Source organism: Neophocaena asiaeorientalis, unplaced genomic scaffold (genome assembly GCF_003031525.2).
Source record: "Neophocaena asiaeorientalis asiaeorientalis breed wild unplaced genomic scaffold, Neophocaena_asiaeorientalis_V1.1 scaffold183, whole genome shotgun sequence".
NCBI classification, from domain to species: Eukaryota; Metazoa; Chordata; class Mammalia; order Artiodactyla; family Phocoenidae; genus Neophocaena; species Neophocaena asiaeorientalis.
Window position 1 is genome coordinate 1,496,816 of NW_020175199.1, and position 20,284 is coordinate 1,517,099.

The following is a 20,284-nucleotide window of genomic DNA, read 5'->3' on the forward strand; positions in this document are numbered from 1 at the left end:
ACTAATTTCCCTGACAGGGGAGAGTTACATATGTTTTCCACTTGTAGTTTTTACGACAAGTTTACAATTTTGCCAAACCTGGAACTAATTGGGACTGTTTCCAAAAGCGGCCCAATAAACCCCCAAAAGTGTAGAGCCATTTGAAAAGGTAAGTCAGCGATGGTTTGCTTTTTGCATTTTCTCCATTTTGGTCACAGCAGGGTGCGGGTGGGGGGTTAGATTGCAAAACTATTTCATTTAAGTCGCTTAAACACTTACTGTTTCATATCCTCCCAGTTTTTGAGCAGCTTGAAACATAGTCCAAAGGTTAACTGTTAGAGGGACAATAAGTATTTAGATAAGCATTGCATTAACATATTTCCAAGAAATGTCAATTAAAACATTTTGCTTTGTTTTTTCAATGAGAAAGAGAAAAAAAAAAAAAAAGAAATACTAACAGTAACCCAGAGAGCTAAGTTCTTAGGACACAGTTTGCCAAAGGGTGTTCAACAACAGGATATATTAGTACCACTTAAAATATTTCTTAAAAAAGAAACAGTCACAAATACGGAAATAGTTCTACTTTTAGGATAAAGGAAAAACACAATTTTTAGTCCTATTGCCATCAGCAGACCAAGGGAAGCTAAGTTACAGCCTCCTTGGGAAAAGAGGGGGATTTCAAAATGGGGGCTGTTCTTGTAGGACCCTTAGAAAGAAGCCATTGACTAAAGGGTAATATATAATGCCTCCTTCAGATAAGAACTCTCCATAATCAATAAATTAACAGCCACTTTAATATATGATTAGCTTCCTAACAGAATGTCTGATGGCAGCACCATATTAAAAGCTCATAGCATGTTTCACTAGCACATGGTACCTTGCACTGAGCAGGGAAATAGATATTTCACCCTTGAGGCTGCAGTGATACAACAGATCAAAGGAAAGGAAGGCAGTGGTTCACAGAGCAATTGAGTCATTTGTCCACTCAGTCCCCTAACCTGCCTGTGTGATGTTGCACATATGTATTTTTAAAAACAATTTTCTCTTCTCAGGACATGCATGTGTTTATGCTATTAAACATCTATGCCAAATTGCTAGCAACCCTGTTCGTTTGTACTAAATACCATGGAATGGTACTGCTATGGATTTGATTCTTTCAAAGAGGGGAAAATTGAACTTCAGGTAATTCCTTGGTAAAGGAAATGAAGAATAAAGTTAAAATTAAAAAAAAAAAGGCTCTTTGACACAACACGTTCGAAAAGCCTCACTGAACCCTGCACTATTTCAAAGCTATCAAGAGCCCTGCCTCAGCCTCGATTTAATCTGAACCAATGCATAATGCAACAAAGCTGTTCATAGTACATTAATTTTACTTCTATTTCAAGCAACCAGTTTTCAGACAAACATTGTAATCATTCGTAGTTATATAAGTTTATAATAGCTGCAAGTGTTCTCTTGCAATCAGTGCCAGTTGCCATTAGGTATGTAAATTGTTATGTAAAACATACAGGTTTGACATTCTTCATCAAAATGACACATGGTTTTAATCTAGGAAGATACATTTGGAGAAAATACTATTTTTCAAGCCAGGGGCTCATCGCTTTGTGTGCCACGAAGTCCAGACAGAGGCAGTATACATATGCAGTTGTGAAATCAGGACAGGGTCTGGGTTTCTTCTCTTTTTATAAGGAATTCTGCTCAGCTAAGAGTTCCCTGTTCTACTTTAAAATATATGATGACGCTTACATGTACATGTCAAAGTAATTCAAAATTGGGCCCTCCTTTCAAATTTGTGTATTTCTTGTTTCCTCTGAAGTCATCAGGTTTTTGTTATCTCCTAACAAATTTGGGGCTTAGGAAATACGTCTTCTCTTTGTGGTTGTTTTGTCCATCTTTTAATGTCCTCCTTTTAAAAGCTGTCTCTTCAGGCAACATCTGCACCTGATAAAGCTACGTCATATTATCTCAGAAGAAAGGCGTTACAGACACTCAAGACAGACGAAACAGAAAATGAGGAACTTTCAACATGTCTATTTCCAGTCATAATCAGTGGATTCGGGCCTATAAATAGCTCACTGCAACTGCCCCAGAAGGGAACAATATCGCGGAAGGAGGCAGGGGGAAAAATTCCTGGCCTGGATGATTTGTAGATTTAGTACAAACAGAGAACCTCATCTCCAGAATGGGATTTCAACATAACCCTGAGTCAAAATTTTTTTCCCCCAATTCAAAGAATCTGAGCGGTTTTGATATTTCAGAAATGAAAACAAGTATACTTACTCTGTTTAAAACCTAAATACGGTATTCGTTCTATTGGCGTCTTCCTTTCTTTCATGTATTTATAAAGTGCCACCAGGAAGGCCTGCTCATCTGCCCTGCACTCTTCACCAATTCCAACCTTTGGTTTTTCTTCATTGGAGACCTTTTTACAGTTATTATGGTTATTCTTCGGCTTGGTCAAGGCTGACCTGGCCTCACATTTCACCTGGAAAAGGGAAAAAAATATGCCACATCAAATCAAGCACAGCTCTGGAACACTTACAAAGACATAGCTAGGACAGGAACCAGTAAACTACCCTTGCCCTGAAACAGCTCTTAGAGGCACCGCTGGATATGAATCGTCTTAGACCAGGAGACGGTAAATTTCTGTGAAGGGCCGGACAGTAACTATGGTAGGCTTTTGGGCACTATTGTCTTGGTCACAGCTACTCAACCCTAGCACCGAGAGCCATCCCAGACAAAATGTAAATGAATGGATGAGGTTGTGTTCCAATAAAATTTTATTTATAGAAACAGGTGGCCAGTGGGCCATGGTTTGCCAAACTGTGCCAGCCTCTTTTAGACTCCTTACAAGTATGTTGATATGATACCAGAAACAGTGTTTGCATCTACTAGGACCATTCTCCTGTCTCTTTATACACTTTATTTTCCTAAGGGGCACCATCTGTTACTATCATTCAAGGAACGTTCTTAATAACAGTCCCATGTTTCGCATTTTGTATCAAAATGAAAGGCGAGTGTATTTCTTCATAGTAAACTTATCTTGTTGCCACTCTTCCCAGCAAACTGGAAAAACAGGTCAATGCTGGCAGATGTTGGCATCAGGAATACCAGCAAGGTCTCTGCTATCTGTCACCCGAGGGTGATGCCCAGATACACCCTCAGTAGGAAACAAAAGACCCCACTCTTTAAGGAGGGTGTCTCGCTTTTCAGTCAGCTCTGAGAATCTCATAGATGTTAAGTTGCCACAAAAGAAAAAGTAGAGGTCAGCTAAAAACCCAAGAAGAGTAAGTGAAAAGCTCCATAATTAATAAATAAATGACAGTACATGGGCCAGATGTTCTTCCCTCCATGCTCCAGGCAAATATGGAGCTCGCCACACCAAACGGCCAACCTCATGTTCCCTCCTCGTTGCCACGTTCTACAAGAGGCCTTTGATGGTTGTTAAATGTAACGGCTGAGCTGCTGAGCTATTTTAATTGTCAAAGGGGGAAGTACAAAGGGTCAAGCTGCGAGTTCAAGTGAGCCCATGGGGAATGTGTACATTCCAATATTCGTTACATCTCTCGATCTAACGTCTGAGACAAGAGGATGATTGCCCAGGAAATGGTACGAATTAAAATGTCCCACACATTCAACAAGGTTTTCCATTTCAGATTTCTGACCCCTCTTATTCTTTCCCTTCAGAGTCTCCTTCCCAAGCGCTAAGAACATAAAAGGCCTCACTTATTTACTAAAGGGGAACCTCTCCTCTAAGAACATAAAAGGCTACATTTATTTATTAAAGGGACACAAACGCCTCCTCTGCAAGGGTCTTCTTTATTGTTTATTCTCTCAAATGGACACACTAGTTTAATATCTTTATAGAGTCCTGGAAAAAAATTAAACTTCCTGCACAGCTCAATCAACTGGGCCTCTAGATAAGATTTTAATTTTTAAAGATCAGTGGAAGTGGGATGAAAACATTTTTCCATATAGGATTTCTTCTTACAGTATTTTCAAACTTTAGTACTTGGTAACATTATATTAAGGCAAGCATCCTGGGAAACTTTATATTGTCATCATTTTTCACTGTCAAATTTCAGATTGTTGAGTCTAAAGTTCTGATGAAATCTATCATTTAACGGCTCTTTAAAATCATAAAATCACTCCAGTTCTAATCTGTCTTGCTCTCTGGCCTTTTTTGAGTGCTTACTATGTAGCCAGGCTCTATTCTAAGCCTTGTTTGGGCCCTATCTCATTTCATGCTCACAACCCTAATGGGGCAGGTTATTACTCTATGAGGGAGGAGGAAACTGAGGTAGAGAGAGGATGGGTAACACATCCAAGATCACAAGATCATGTCCAGGTTATTAGTAAGTGGCGAGTCTGGAATTTGAACCCAGGTAGTCTCACTCGATGGCTTGTGGTTTTAAACACTGTATTTTACTGACACTCATAAAAATATTAAATTGATAGTCAAAACATACTTCCAATTAAAGACCATATCTTATCACTAGGCATTACAAAACCTACAGCTTAGAAATGTGATTTATCAAATGAGAAGCTGAAGATAAAACTCGGTGGTTTCCAAAGTGTAAAAGGGCTCCATTCCTTCCATTGTGTTTTGAGCAGAGGGAAGGAAACCAGTATCAATGGAGCAGCGACAGCGCGCCCTGGGCTTCACGCAGCCTACCTCATGTTCACAAGAATCATAAAGGGAGGTCTTGAGCCCCATTTTACAGTCAAGGAAACTGAAGCTCAGCGGTACGTATTTTAGTGTGTGGCTAGTGTCGGGTAGAGCTCTGAGTTGAGAACTCAGGTCTCCCACACTCCAAACCCATCTTTTAAAACCAGGAGTAGGTGTCAGTTTTGCATATAAAATAGGCTGAGGTCTTAAATCTGCAGTGATAATGGGCCACTTATTTACACTGTTAGGTCAGAAGTGCCACTGTTAAGGGAGTATGAGATTTGTCCCTCAGTGTCTAGGGAGCTGCCTCACCCATGCAGAAACACCCAGAAACAGAAGGAAAGCACAGAGGGTGTGCACAAACCCGACCCAAAGTCATTCAGACCCCATGATCACAGGGGAGGCTCCAGGTGAGGCTGGGCTGCCACCTACTGAGCTGCATCCTGAAAGTCAGGGGGCTTCTCTTGGGGGCCAGGGGCTTCGTAAGACATGAACAGTGGTTTCTGTTCTCAGACTAGCTCCTATGTTTCTTCACTTAACATAAATGAGCCCTTTAGGGTATTATTCTGTTTCTGGATAGGACCAGGCCAAGTTCCTTTCTACCTTTATTTCACACTTCCCGGAAACATTCTCAGCGTTTTAAGCTACTGAAATATGACACGGGAGCTAGTCTTCATGCTGACCTTGAGAAAGCCCAGCCTTTTGATGGTAACAGTTAATTACTAGATCTGTTCCCCCCCACCCCCCCCCCCATAAGAGCTTTGGGGTTTCCAAAGTGACTGAAGAAGTGCTAATTAAAGAATCCACATTTAACATTTTCAGTGAACCACCACCTATTTGATATTAACCACATCCTTTCACTGGATTGAGTTGTAACTCATTCAGCCTTCAACTGGGGCAGCAGGACGCGCTGAACCAGCAGGAAAGGAACGAGAGTCTTAATTCCGATTTGGTCACTAACTTCCTAGGAAACCCTCATTTTCTTCCTCAGGAAAGCAAGAAGGATAATCCCTGGGGTGAGTTCTGCGAACCAAATGGGATGAAAAATATTGAAAATAATGGAAGTATCACATTTGTGAAGTATCAAAGGTATGTTTGTGATTTAAAGGGAAGAACCTATTGCAGTCTCCCTTTTTAATGTTCCTTTAAGAATACAAGAATATAAGCCACCTGTTAATGTACTTCTGGCCTTTGGAAAGTGCTTACAGGATGTGAAAAGTCATTTGCCTTTTATCAATGGAGGCCTTTCATTAGAGAGCCAGGCTGAGAAGACTTCTCTTGTATAGGTCGGCATTATGAATGGGCTTTTACCCCAGACCTGGATTTGTGTTGGACACATTCATGACATCTTCAGAGAACTGGTAGCCTCTTCTCCATGAGACTTTTGCTATTGTTGGAAAGCCATGAAATTCTCTGTCCCTTGGAAAACAGAGTCTTGCAAAGTTAGTTTTCATGTTCTCACTGAAAGAGGGCAACCTTTGGATAGCAACAGGCAAATTACTTGACTTGCGTTTCCAGTCATGCACACAACAAAGTGAGTGGGTTCTTATTCTAAGAGCTCTGCTGCGTGGAGCTGCAGGAAGCTGGTACTTATCCACAGTTAGAAATGGTCTGTTTGAGGCACTTTTGAAAAAAACACAAACAGTCACACAAGTCTTGGTCATAAAGCCAAACTATCACCTGAAATGTTGCTTCCAGTTCAGCAAATGATCAGATGGTCACAGACTTGTAACCTCTACGGTAGCGTTTCATGAGAAAAGACCACTTTACGTCACACACGTCTTTTTAATGCTGTCCCGGCCCCAGATGTGGCCTGTTCATTCAGCAGGGATTTTACATCCATTTGTTGGTGCCAACAGATAAGCCAGCCATACTTCATCTCTTCTAGGTGAAGCGGTCTTTCCAGACCCACTGGAAGCAGACAAAGCAGGACTGTAATCCAAGACTCCGAGAAGAGCAGGGTGTTTAAACCAGTCCCTGGGAGCTGACTGCAGCATGACATTCATCAAGTCACCATTGAAACGAATGACGGAAGGATGACCCTCCTTCTGGTAAAGATTCTAAATGGCAGTGCTGGTGCAAATCAAGTGGAGAAGGTCACTCAGAAAACCCAGGCTTCACTACTGTCCCTTCTGAGAAGGGTAAGTCAGTGAACAGCAAATACAGACTGCAGTTCTCTTCAGTTTTGTGGGTCCGAGTAGGAGTCCTGAGCTGCCTTCCACGGAGGGAGATAGTAGAGGTGCTGTTCTTTCAGATCAATTGTATGAGTTCTGTAAAACTCCCAGAGGCATTCTTTGGTGGTGGCTCCAAATGACATGAGAAGGAGCTTCCTCCTGCTGGGCTCAGGTGCAGAACATGCCGGGATAAACACGTGATGTCACCTTAGAGGCACGGGGCAGGGCGCCAACACAAGACCTTGTCAGGACAAGCTCTGCTGAATGCCACGATCCTAAAACCCTCTCAACTCCATTCTGCAGTATCTTGCAAGCCATGTCACAGGGAACAAACTGTTCCCGCTGACATCCTTCAAGACCACAGAAGTCGAAGCCCTAGATAGGTAGTTGTAGGGCCAAGATGTCCGAATTACTAGAAAATTCATTTTTGGTATCCGCACAGACTCACTTGGCAGAAGGTTAAAGGAACAGAACAAAAATAACTTTAGGGAAAAACAGATTTGTTTTTAGCCAGAAAACACACATTTCTACTGGGTGGTCTCTTTTTAACCCCTTGCAATCTTGGAAGCATGAAGAAATTTTAACCCATAAGTCCTCAGAACTTCCTGATGAAATAATCCTTGAAGATAAGCTATAGAATGTGAATGTCTGAGATTTGCTTCTTTTCACTGGGAGAAGAGGAGGCCATGGCAGAAAAATAGTAGATGGTCAACAGAGAACTGAATTCATGTTTTCCTACTTTAGGATCTTCCAAATTCACTAATAATGCTCCCATTTTCGTAAGCTTAGTCCTTGGATCTGGAAACGTGGTATCAGTTGAAATCCGGGCTTCAATTCAGGTCCTAAAGGGGCTACTGCTGTCTTTGGCACAGAAACAACACCTAAACGCAAACACCCCATAAACGGAATCATGGAAACACGATCCAAGCCCACAAAAGTAAAAAAAAAAAAAAAAAAAAAAAAAGATAAGCCTAAAAATATGAAGTGACACTTCACCCTTCATGGTGCTAAATACTTCAGGCATGCACTTTCCAGATTCCAAAGAATGCTTAGGCCCCAGGGCCTGAAAAAGAGTCTAGAATTTGGACTTTCATTCTGCATCAAGAGTGATCTTTAAAAACATGTAAACCTATATATGAGTATATGTATACACGTAAGTACTGGGCTACGTGTCTTTAATTCTAAGGTAAATTAGAGGTGACTTTGAAAAAAAAGTAACTTGAAAAAAGATTAAGTCTAGCCATTTCTAATTTCATCCTCTGTTAACCGCTGAAACATATTTAGATGAATACATTCAGAAAGAGGATGGTTCAGCTTGTCTATTTTTGATACAAGCAGAGTAAACCATGTCATTGTGTCACCTACTATGAAATCTCAGCCTCAATGACGTGGGCGCTTAATCATCTGTCCTTTACCCAACAGGCCAAACAGGGAGGTGGGAAGTCTTTCTGCTGACTAATCAAAATGCCTGCACTGCCCCTCCCCCACCCCCACCCCCCCGGCGGAGGGGAGGGTGGGGAGGGGAGGGGAGGTGGCGGGGAACAGGAACAGCAGAGAGCTGTGAATAGCAAAGTCAGACTCTGAATTGAAAACTGCCACCAAGACACAGGAGCAGAGAGAGAAAGAGAAGAGGGGAAAACAAAAAGACGCAGCAAAACGAATACCATGGAGCCGAATGACTGTACCTTGGCAACGGATTTGCCATCGGAATTGTTGTTGGAATCTTTACCACCACTGAATGAATCTCTTCTCTGTGGGCATGGTTTCTTTTTGCGTGGTCTGCCTTTAAGATTTGGCGCTGAAAACAAATGGAGAACAGATGAGATACATTTTCATTTGCGTGGGTTTCCTTATGAAAAACCAAGGATGTTAAAACTCCAGTGGCGCCCTCTAATTGTTCAGAGAAACATACACATCTGTGGTAGCCAAGCCTCCTTTTAGGTGTCTCTCTCTGAAAGGCTGCCTCTTGGTAGACTGTACACTTCTGTCCATGTTCCCCAAAGCTCATCTATTACACTTGAACGTGTCTAATTAATATAAATAAAATGAAGCCCTCAGCTTTAAAGGGTTAGGATAAGGAAAATGCACTTCCCCACTGTTATCAAAGAAACACGTTGGGCTGAAAGACAGCCCTGAGCCTGGCTCATTCTTTGTTTTTTGTTTTGCATCTTGTTTTCAGAAACCCAAATGATATGCCAGCCCATTATGGTATCATAGTAATGTAACGTTTGAAAACATCTCTCTTCAAAAGTGGAGACGTGAGTGTTTTCTCAAAGTATGATACAAATAAGTAAGGAGAGAGCTGTAAAAAAAAGAGGCATTCAAAATAACAATCTGAAAAATATTATCCCATGTATATTTACTATTAATATTGCGACCAGCATGCTTCAAATCTCAACAAATCTGGCAGATACATTTAAGTCAGCGTGTTCTCTTTTCCTTTTCAATATATATATATTTTTTTATGAAGATCTTGAGGGTTATTTAAAATAACTTCCAAAGATCACACTGGAGTTAGCCTGATTCCGTGGAGATTATACTTTTTAAAAGCCATAGACAAGACACAAATCAAAGTTATATTTCATCTTGGATGCTGAGTTTGAATCCCTTTAAGATCCACACAGAAAGAAGGAGAAAAAAAAAAAAAGGCTGCTGTTTATTGAGTGCTACGACTCTCCGGCATCAGCTTTCACATTTAACTTCATCAGTCACCGGAGTCAAGCAAAAATAAAGCAAACCAACTAACCGACTAGCCCTTGAAGAATTCCAAACTAACAAATTATACCCCAAGCAATTTCTTTAGGACCTTTCAAGGTACCCACACTTCTTTATTGCTTTAAGGTATGATTATGACCATGGAAAATCTGAACAACTCAAACCCTCTGAACTGTTGTTAATCTTACTCATGTCGCGCCATTAACCAGTGCTTTTAGGACACTGTACTCTTAACAAACACAATTAATCCCACTAATTTGATTTTCACTGTGGGTAACAGTCTTGCTGTTGACAAACCACAATAAAGCAGAGCTGCCTTTACGATCAGGCAAAAGTTTAAAAAGTGGCTTTGGGGCTCAGACTACCCCCCCTTCCCAAATCCGTTCTCCTCTCATTTCCCCAAAACGTTTGTCTTAAAGTCCATCTCAGAAAGCCAGCCTGGAATCATCAAAGGTAAACAAACTCACAAACAAAAATATCAAGCAAAGAGAAAGCGCTGATTACCCATTCCAGTCGACAGACATCTGCCTGATGTCTGTGCGCGTGAAAGCTACAGCATGTGACTGCTTCCCGGCCCTGTGTCCCTGAAGTCTCGACTTGACTTGGTGTGGATGTCAGCTTCCCTCCGAATGCGAGCTGCGAGGCTCAGCGCTCTGCTTACAACTCCCCTCCCCCGGCAGCTCCATTACTCATGTAAACACACAGCAGTGACTAGCACGGGGGTGTGTGGGATGAGCTCTGAGGACTTGGCTTGAGTTGCCAGACTGGCAGGCAGGGCTTGCCTCTCTCTGAGACTACCACACGGGGTTGGTGATTTCATCCGGCCTGTTTTGTGGATCCTGGCCTCCTGTTCCCCTGTCGGAGCCCGATGCCACCTTCCTTCCAGGCTCGGCCTGGAGCCAGGGCGGGGACCATTTTGGTTTGAGGACGCAGTGTAGCACAGAAGTGTTTCCACAACTGACCCAAGGGCTAAGACTTTAATGACCGCGAGGGAAGGATGTACTTTCAAGTCCCTTATCATAATAATAGCAGAGCAGAAAGCTGACAGAAACCCACAGAACTTGGGGTAGGTCTGAGGCATTTCATTAAAAGGAAGAAAACAATCTTGCCTCTGTTCTAAGACTTGTTACTGTGATCGTTCCTTCCTAACATGTTGGCAAAAAGCATTTAAACCTAAAAGGCATTTATTTCCAGAAAAGCTTTCAAATCCCAAAGGCCTTTTAGATAGAGAGAACTTGCACTGAACAGGCTGTTTTGAATAAAGGCAAAGGTTCCGGGAACTGACAATAAGTCATCCCCAAATCGGGTCTATTTTCTCCATTCTTTGAGCTGCTTTCAGAACCCAGAGAGGCACATGTCCTTCCCCAGCAAATTCTGAGAATTGCAAATTTAGAACAGACTAACACCTAACAGTCTGGTCGCACAAACTTGAACTCTAAGTGGAATCTGATCCAGAGAAAAAGGCTTTTGTCCCTAAGAAAGGCAAGTACACTGATGTTTCAGGCATGGTTAGGTAAATCTCACCAGTCACTAAAGCCTCAAACTCAAATACCTCTTTTAGTCTCCCCTCTGAACTTCTTTTCTGACCTTCTCTGATGGAAAGTATCACTGTATTATTTGTACTTTAGCTGTGTCTCATAGCTTATTATTATACGAAGTTGGAGAGTCCTTAAGGGCAGGACCATGTTAGATTCATTTTTCTCTGCCCCAGTATCCATCCAGGGGCAGCACTGCCTAATATACTGTTGCATAATCAAGTGACTAGTGGAAATACAGGTGCCCACATAGGCCTCCTTGGTGTCAGGAGCTGGGCCCGCCGACCTGACCACATGTATGCCCGTCACACTGGGCACCTGAAAAACGGCACTCACCTTTCCTGCTTACCTGTGAGCTCTGGGAGCACACACCAGTGACTTGAGTTTGCTGTGGGAAATGAGACAGGAAACCTACAGCCTTTGGTTCCTGCTTAGGGTAATTGTATCTGGCATCTCAGTGGGACCATGATTGTCCCACATGCAATGAACAAATGCCCTGAAGAGCGGACGTTCAGAGTCCTGGGGGAATGGAGCGTGCAGGACTCCGTGTGGGGTGGGAGCCCCCGTAATACAATTGGAGATTTTTTGGATCCACAAGACCCCAGGTGAATCTTTGGGACCGAAAGGCTGGCTTTTGGGGAGAGCAAATATTCTTGTCCCCAGATTACATCTGTATATCCTACAGGGTCAAGAAGACAAATCATTTGCTAGGCGGGTGAATGAAAACAAATGCTTTATGGTGTGGTGGGGTCAGGGGGGCGTGGCTCTGGCCTTTAACTCTTCCCCACCTCCTCCTAGCTGACCTGGACCCACCTAAACCTGCCCTCTCCTTGCCAGCTAAGGGCCACACACTTCCTGAGAGAACCCAAATCCTAGAACTCCAGACGCACACCAGCTCCCGTGCTTCAGATGAGAGCAGTCTCTACCAACAAAGCCATTCTTGGAAGCCAGCAATACATTTACTGACAGCATATCTGGTGCTGGTGAGTTGTACTTCAAAAAAAAAATACATGTAGTGTATTTTAGTGTGAAGCAGTAAATGCAGTTACTTTGATATGTGTGTATATCCACTGGCCAACCCTGGCCTGGCTCAGAGAGTTCAGTCAAAGCCCTCTGCACGAATGTTTTCAATATTATTCACACATAATAATAATAGCTGATGCTTACGGCGCACTTTTTCTTGCCAGTCAGCACTCTGCATACAGTAACTCATTTAAAACTCAAAACAAGCCAACAGGAAGGCACAAGTAGTATCCCCATTTTACAGACCAGGTAACTGAGATAGAGTGAAATTACTTTTTTCTTAGGTCATACCACTGGTTACTGGTAGCAGAAGGCTTCCAGCCCAGGCAGCCGGACATTGTCCAGAGCCCCTGCTTTAAGGAACTTCTCTCTAACAGAGGACATACACACTGTGTCTCATAATGAGGTATCTATATTATTAACTTGGGCTGGCAGTCTCCAGGGAGCTTTCCCCGAATGAAAAAACTCTCAAATACCACACAGCACGAGGGCGCTGCAGCCCATCTCAGGCACCGCACAGTATCCTACAGCCCTGAGGGCGAGCAGGGTCCCCATCAGTTAAGTCACAGGGTGCCAATAAAACTTAGAGCACCAAGTACATTACCCCCTTGCAGTGAGCCACTGACTAACTCTTCTGCCTAATCGGTGAAAGATCTCTGTGGTTTTTTAAAACAAATCTTCCCTCTCTGATTGCCCATCTGTTCCTCTTACTCAGCGCCATGAAATTAACAAGTATTCACCATTGTGACGTCACAGCTATTTCTATAGGTGTTAATCCCAGGAGAATCGGCACCCACCAGTGCCCCAGGCTACTTTGACATCTGACCCATGTGTTTTGTTTTTTCCTTTTCTTAAAAACTCCTTCAACTATTACTGAATCACAGTCTTTTTTTTTTTTTTTTTAAACAGTATAGCAAAACATGCTTTGTGTTTTGTTTTGTTTTTCTTAAAGAGTCTAGAAGCTCAGAGTTGCAGGCGTTCATGTGCGTATTTACTTCACTGTGGGTTCTGACAAGTTATGTGTCAGGGCAGCACAGGTGTGGGAAACTTTCATCTTGCAATAATAATAAAAACAAAGGAAATGTAACCAGTTACTGGCAAAGTAAATTGCTTTTGGCTTAAATGTTCCTGTTTTTTTTCCTACTGTGTTCTTCCTGTCATGACCGTCTCTCTTTTTTTTTTTTTATAACATTTATGCTCTTGGAAATGCCATGAAGATAAACTGCTATAAAAGCTGGATTGACTCATCAGTTAACAACTCTTTCTTCTCGTTTTGCAGAGAGGATTTTGTTGCCAGCACAGCAACATGTTCTCTCGAGAAATTCTTTGTGAGCTTCCACTCAGAGATAGGACTTGCTTGTTGGTAGGGACTGGAATTAGGGGAATGGAAAACCAGGCATCATTTTCCTAAGAGTTTGACCCCCAGGGTCAATGTCTAGAGGAAGCTGGCAGAGCATTAACTCATTTGATTTGCGTGTGTGTGTGTGTGTGTGTGTGTGTAACACTAAACACAAGTCAGAAAACTAAACGACACCGATTGAAGGATTATGGACTGGCAAACATTGCTCTATGCGTGGTGTGCATCACTGATAATACTTTGCATTTCTTTAATGCCTTTCCTCTGAGCATCTCAATTCTTTTGGTACATTGTCTTTACAGACAATAATCTTAAAATACTCTGGCAAGTTTCAGCATGGAGCATTGCTCCTGCTGGGGGGGAAAAAAAAAAAAACCTATCCTAATTTAGTTATCATTTATTGTGTTCTATTTTCAATGTTTCCCTTTTGACTCCTTAGAAACTTCCTCTTGCACTACAACAAAAATAGGATGAGTGTTTTTAAAGTTATTAACGTATGAGTAAAAGATTTAGAAACCGAGAATGGCAGAAGAAGGCTTGATCAAAGCCACTCCTGAAATTTATGGGTGTAATAAAAGAAAGGCATTTCACAGATAATCTCTTACAGAATTTGAGTTTTCAAATACTTGGAAAAAAAGAAAAGAAAAACAGAAGCTCTCAGCTCTCCTGCTGGCTTTAACTTAAAGCCAACATTTTTACTTTTAAATTCATAAATGATTCCCTGAAATTTTATTTCAAATCCACGGTTACATTCCATATACTCCCCGCTCCACACCTCACAGAGCAAGGCCAGAAAACTGCAGCCGCTGGTACTCAACATCCGATAATTGGTTGAATCTTTCCATGAATTCACAAAGAATCAATTATATATAGATTTAAGAACATGCAAGTTTACTTTTATTCTGTTCGCCTATAAATAATTTCCCACACCCAGCAGAAATGTTTGAGAAGCAACTGTGCTGTATGAGAGATGAACACACCGGACCATTAACAAGCACAATTCCATCCTGAGGGGCTTGCTAACTTAAATGATGACTTTAAAGCAAATAGGCACAGTTCAAAAAAAGCTGCAAGAGTGTTATCATTTTCTCTCATTGTTCTGACAGTTTCCTATTTAAGAGTAATTTTTTCCCTCAAATAAAGGCATTAAAAAGATGAGTCCAGACTTGCAAGCTGAGACCAGAGCCAGCCTCAAACGCCCTCACTCTCAAATGCCACCAAGACGAGGCAGCCCTGCACAGGGACCAAGGGGTGTGCCCCAGGGGAGTGGTCACACTCACTACTTTGGATGTCAGGGCTGCTTTGAGTTTCCAAGGTTGCTTTAGCCCAAGCCATACCTTGATGTTGCTTCAACCACCGTGCCTATTAACTACAATTTAGCATTTCCAATGAACTGTGCTCTCACTGAATCCAGGTCCTCTCCTACCACCTGTGGAAGGGTGCACGGTAGTGTTATTAGAAAGAGTGTGGGGGGAAAAAAATGAAGCAGGCTTTCTATGAGGTCAAGCCACTTAGGCTCTTTGTCACTGAGATCCCCAAGAGTCACTAATGAGAGTGGAATGTATCACTGCATTTGTCATACCTGGACTGGTCAGGCAACTTTAGTCCAAAACAGGGGTGGACTTCATTGACTGCTCAACAAACCATGCAAGTAAACACTTTTGTAATGCCTTCCAAATATGTCCTGTCTTACTCACTCCTTGTTTCGTACTTGCGAATGCTCGAGCAGTTGTTAATGCCTCTGATCAAAGTCTTAGTAATTTCATAGGCATGTGATTTGCATAGCTATTTCCTGATCCGCCTTCTCTCTGCCCTGGAGGTCTTCATTTCTCAGAAACACTTAACAACACAGATTATTTTACTTCTCCCCTTCCCCCAGCCTATAAATGGAACTTGACTTGCTAGCTCATCTGTATTGCTAATTGGTTTGAAAGCATGTGACTCCATGCATTCTTGCCATTAATACACAATCAAACCTCTCTTTTAGTCAGTTTTTAACCAGCAGTGATGGGCAGATCTCTATCTTTATTTCCCCTCTGTGTCTTGAGGAGGGAGACAAATTTAAATGGCCAAATGTTATCTTATATCATTTCAAAATGATGTAGGGAATTCCAAAGGCATTCAGAAATGTTCTAGAAGTCCATGATAGGCCTGTCTAAAAAGGCGCTGGCAAAGAAGAAAGGGATTATGGTTGCTTTTCACTACGACTTGCGGAGTCAGAGGGGGAATCGGGGAGCTAAATTGAGGTCTAGAGTGAGGAGAGATTCTGGGTTTTCAGAGGACTGACTCTTTAAGGAGAGAATTCTGGAGGAGGGGAAGGAGACTGAAGCCAATGCCAGGCCTTTCAAATTTGGGTCTGTTCTGATTACTCACAGCATCCTCCAACCATCATCACAGTATCCTTTCAACCATCTCAGATGAAAGATCCCCTTCAGGACCCTGGTGGCTCACAGCCACTCTGCAAATGCTTATTTGTCTTTGGGGTAATGAAGTCTATAGGCCATGGCCTCAGGAACCTGTGGAAAGACTTTGGCCTTAGAATTCCAAATATTTTGTAAAGAGACATCAGGGCAGCATGGATGCCTGAGGGCTTAGCTTGGATCTTAAGGTACAGGAGGCAGCACCGTGTAGGTGCTCAAGGCTGCGCACAAAGGGTCCGTTTCCTCCCCAGCTGCAAAGTCTTGTCGAGAAGTCACAAACCCAGCCAAAGCAAAAAAATGGACTCTCAAATACTATCGTGGCTCAAACTTCACTTTCACATGTATCTGGCAACTCATTTCTCCTGCTGTTCTTCTCCCCAGATGCCAGGTACCCACCAGCCATTTCCAAGCCCCAGGAGCCCCAATTAATGAAGATCCTGCTGGATGTTGAGGGGAAAAAAAAAAAACCCGCATCAAAACTCCTAAAATTAGAACAAGTGTGTCGTCTCAATGCTCACTATGTACTCTTTCTTAAGATTTTGAAATAACTCATGTTTCCATTTTTTGAAAACCATTCAGTATACACAGATTTCGTTTTTCTTAGTATGATTATCTACAATACCAATAGAACATTAACTTAAGATACTTGTCTATTTTTTTCTTAGGCTATTTAAGGATCCACTCTGGAAATGATTTTTTAAGGACATTTTGATTTCTGTAATTTATGAAGTTTATAAAGATAGGACTTGGGCTTCCCTGGTGGCGCAGTGTCCGCCTGCCAGTGCAGGGGATGGACACGGGTTCGAGCCCTGGTCCGGGAAGATCCCACATGCCGCGGAGCAGCTAAGCCCGTGCGCCACAACTACTGAGCCTGCGCTCTAGAGCCCGCGAGCCACAGCTACTGAGCCCGCTTGCGTAGAGCCCATGCTCCACAACAAAGAGTAGCCCCTGCTCGCCGCAACTAGAGGAAGCCCCCCCCCCGCACAGCAACGAAGACTCAACACAGCCAAAAAAAAAAAACACCAAAAACAAACAAAAAGATAGGACCTCTTAAACATAGAGAATTCGTTTTTGTCTCTTTTTTTGTTATAATCGATAAACCTGTTTATTCTAGTCCATGATTGATATGTTCTATGGTGTTACTATTGTACGTGACAGCACAGAAGTGCAAGCCACATTTTTGTATTGAATAACCTTGTGAAGATCAGTAACTATCAGAGCAGTTCTTAAACTCGTGTATAAATAGAACATTCTTGTTCAGCCATTTCTCCAGGTTTGGAAATGAGATATTCCATTTTCAACACTGAGGGTAACTGATTGCTGCATCTCTAAAGAAAATGTTGGAAGTAAGTAAAAGAGACTTTTGTGTGTGTGTGTATATGTGGATTAACATGGAGATATTTAACTTACTACAGACTTGGACTAATATATTATGAGACTTTTCACTTTTTCAAACACATACGGAAAAGTAAAAAGTAAAAGATCATCAAGTAATAGGTTCCCCATTTCTTTTTAAAAAGATCCCCAAAGGAATTTGTACTTAAAGGGGATTTTTCACTCTCTTCATGTTTTTCTACCTTTCAGAAAGAATAATTTAAGAAGTAGGATAATCCCAGGGAATTCCCTGGAGGACCACCGGTTAGGATGCAGTGCTTTCACTGCGGAGGGCGCAGGTTCAATCCCTGGTCAGGGAACTAAGATCCCACAAGCCGCGAGGTGCAGCCAAAAAAGATGACTGTTCCTGTTTGTCTGAGACTTTGAGACATTCTTCTTTGCTCAGGTAAATGTGTTTCTCCTCTATGAGCTGCGAGCCACAATACTGGAAGACGACTTTCAAAGCTCTACTGTGGTACCAAGGAACTTACAGGTGGCAGAGAAGAATGTGTGCTGCAGCAGGGCAGAGTGAAGAAGGTCAGCTCGATATAACCCCAGCAGGGCAAGCTAGGGAGCTCAGCTCCCGGGAGTGTGTCACACTGTGGGGAAACAGCGGACAGATACTGATAGGAATCTTATGATGAAGATACGGAACACACAGAAGATGTTAGAATTTATTCCCACTTATTTCAGTGAAAGCCAAAACATTTACAGGACTGCTTAGAGTTGCTCTGTCCAATATGGCAACCACTAGCCACATGGGGCTCTCGTGCACCTAAAAGATGTCTAGTCCAGGGACTTCCCTGGCAGTCCAGTGGTTGAGAATCCGCCTGCCAATGAAGGGGACGCATGTTTGATCTCTGGCCAGGGAACTAAGATCCCACACGCCAGGCCAGTGCACACCGCAACTACTGAGCCCGCGCAACACCACTAGAGAGCCCCCGGGGCTCCACGAAGAAGATCCCGCGTGCTGCAACTAAGATCGACGGACGCAGCCAAATAAATAAATATTAAAAGAAAAAAAGATGTCTAGTCCAAATTGAGATGTGCCGTAAGTGTAAAACACACACTGGATTTCCAAGACAATACAAAAAATATCAAATAGCTCATTAATAACATGTTATATTGATTACATACGGAAACATTTTGGACATACTGCATTAAATTAAATGTTATTAAAATTAATTCCACCTGTTTCTTTTTACCTTTTAAAATGTGGTTATTGGAAAATTTTAAGTTACACATGGCTTGCAGTATCTCTCTCTTGGGTGACGCTGGTTTAGTCAACAGTTCAATGTTACGATTATAGATACAGGTCCTTAGAAATGTGTGTTAAAGTGCAGACAGAACAAGGCTAACATCTGAAGCTAAAATAGCAAAAATCATGAGTCAAACTTTCAGTACAATTTAGAGTTTTATTCACTGTTTTGCAGGGTAGTCATGCATAGATGTTAGTATCTGAAAATTCTGCCAAAGCTGAGGTGTCTCCTTTGTAAAATTCAAATCTGGTAATCATTGATTCAAAGTAACCACATGGCCCCGATGAAGATGTTATTTCATTAACTTCCTTAACTAAGATGTCAAAGCAAATTTTAAGACTTGACAACAGACTTGGGGAGTTGGGTGGGGGGTTAGGGAAGAAAGCGAGAAAAAGAGCTGTCTAATTTTTTATTTTACTTGTTATTTTCTCCTGCTACCAGCATGGGCTGGGCATAAGGTAAGTCATTTACGAACTGAATAAGAGAAAATCGATTCTGAGTGATTTTGGCTCACTGGAAAAGTAGAAGCTTCTACACCACAAACTGTTGAATAAGTTCATGGTCTGCCTGTGTTTTTCTTTTTGGAGTTTTCATCTGCAAGTAAGTAGAGAGGTTTGATGCAGCCAGGCCCAAAGGCAAGGGCACAGTCTTCACAGCTTTGCCAAGGTGCTTGAAGTCCTAGGGTTTAATATGACATAAAGGGAGGCTGTTCATTGAAGACAGGAGCTCCAGTAAGCCCAGAAAAGTTGACAGAACGAAAAGGTCTGAACTCTAGGGGGCAGGAGAGGAGATACATCCTTTTCCCAATCTTAGCACCAAAAAGGCCAGGGGGCATCACTCCGAGAAGATGGCTGCTCATCGCTCAGTTGGCCCCATGTCTCAACTTCCCAAATAACTTGTCACTGTCGCTGAACCAAAGCCTTTCCCCCTCCACCTCCTCACCTTTTGATTCCTGGGGCAGCAGCAACACAGAAACATACCTAGACATTAAGGGTTCTCCAAATATAACATGCCAATCAAAGGGCTACACACCTGCTTGGATTCTTTAATGGAACCACCTGCCCCTTACCCCCTTTTTAGGGTTCTCATAAAAATAAAAGAACAGTAATGGGGCCTTCCCTGGTGGCGCAGTGGTTGAGAGTCTGGACACGGGTTCGTGCCCCGGTCCGGGAAGATCCCACATGCCGTGGAGCAGCTAGGCCCGTGAGCCATGGCCGCCGAGCCTGCGCGTCCGGAGCCTGTGCTCCGCAACGGGAGAGGCCACGATAGTGAGAGGCCTGCGTACCGCAAAAAATAAATAAATAAATAAAAGAACAGCAATGGCAGCAGTAGAAATAAGCTTAGAAAATATTTTCTTAGAAGGCAAGAGTTGCTATAGCGTTTAAGGCAGTTACATGCAGCGAGATTAAGACCAAAACCCCCGCAATGTCAACAGAAACGTGCAATGACTATTATTCATCCTACTGTATAATACTTATAACAATGATTTTTATGAAATTATTTGGCAGGTTCAACCTCCATCCAGAGAAGCAGTCTGCACACCTCTGCTATGCTTCTGATATCTAACTATAGCAGTATTTGTCTTTGTCCTCCAAACTCTTTTATAGCACATGGCATGCATATTTCAGCATCCAACATTATTAACTCATGACCAACTGTCACTTGATGGTTATCTAACACGCGGGGTCTCCACAAAAGGGATCCTTATTTGGGCAAAAGCTCTTGTCTGCACCAGTCTGTCTATATTTTCCCTCAGAAGAACTTTATTTGGATTATTAT

The 20,284-nt window shown here is 42.4% G+C and overlaps 1 protein-coding gene across 3 annotated transcripts in view; it reads right to left on the bottom strand.

The window, feature by feature from the left end:
* The window catches only part of ARID5B (AT-rich interaction domain 5B), a 184,850-nt gene that overhangs the window by 37,207 nt on the left and 127,359 nt on the right, over positions 1-20,284 (bottom strand). For 2 of the 3 annotated variants that reach the window (XM_024765210.1, XM_024765211.1), the window contains 3 exons: positions 8,508-8,620; positions 2,260-2,464; positions 259-311 (listed from right to left, as the gene is read on the bottom strand). In XM_024765210.1, the coding sequence (XP_024620978.1) occupies positions 259-311; positions 2,260-2,464; positions 8,508-8,620 (371 nt within the window). Of the gene's footprint in view, positions 1-258; positions 312-2,259; positions 2,465-8,507; positions 8,621-10,041; positions 10,573-20,284 lie in introns of those variants that run through there. The other variant, XM_024765212.1, reaches the window with a different exon arrangement.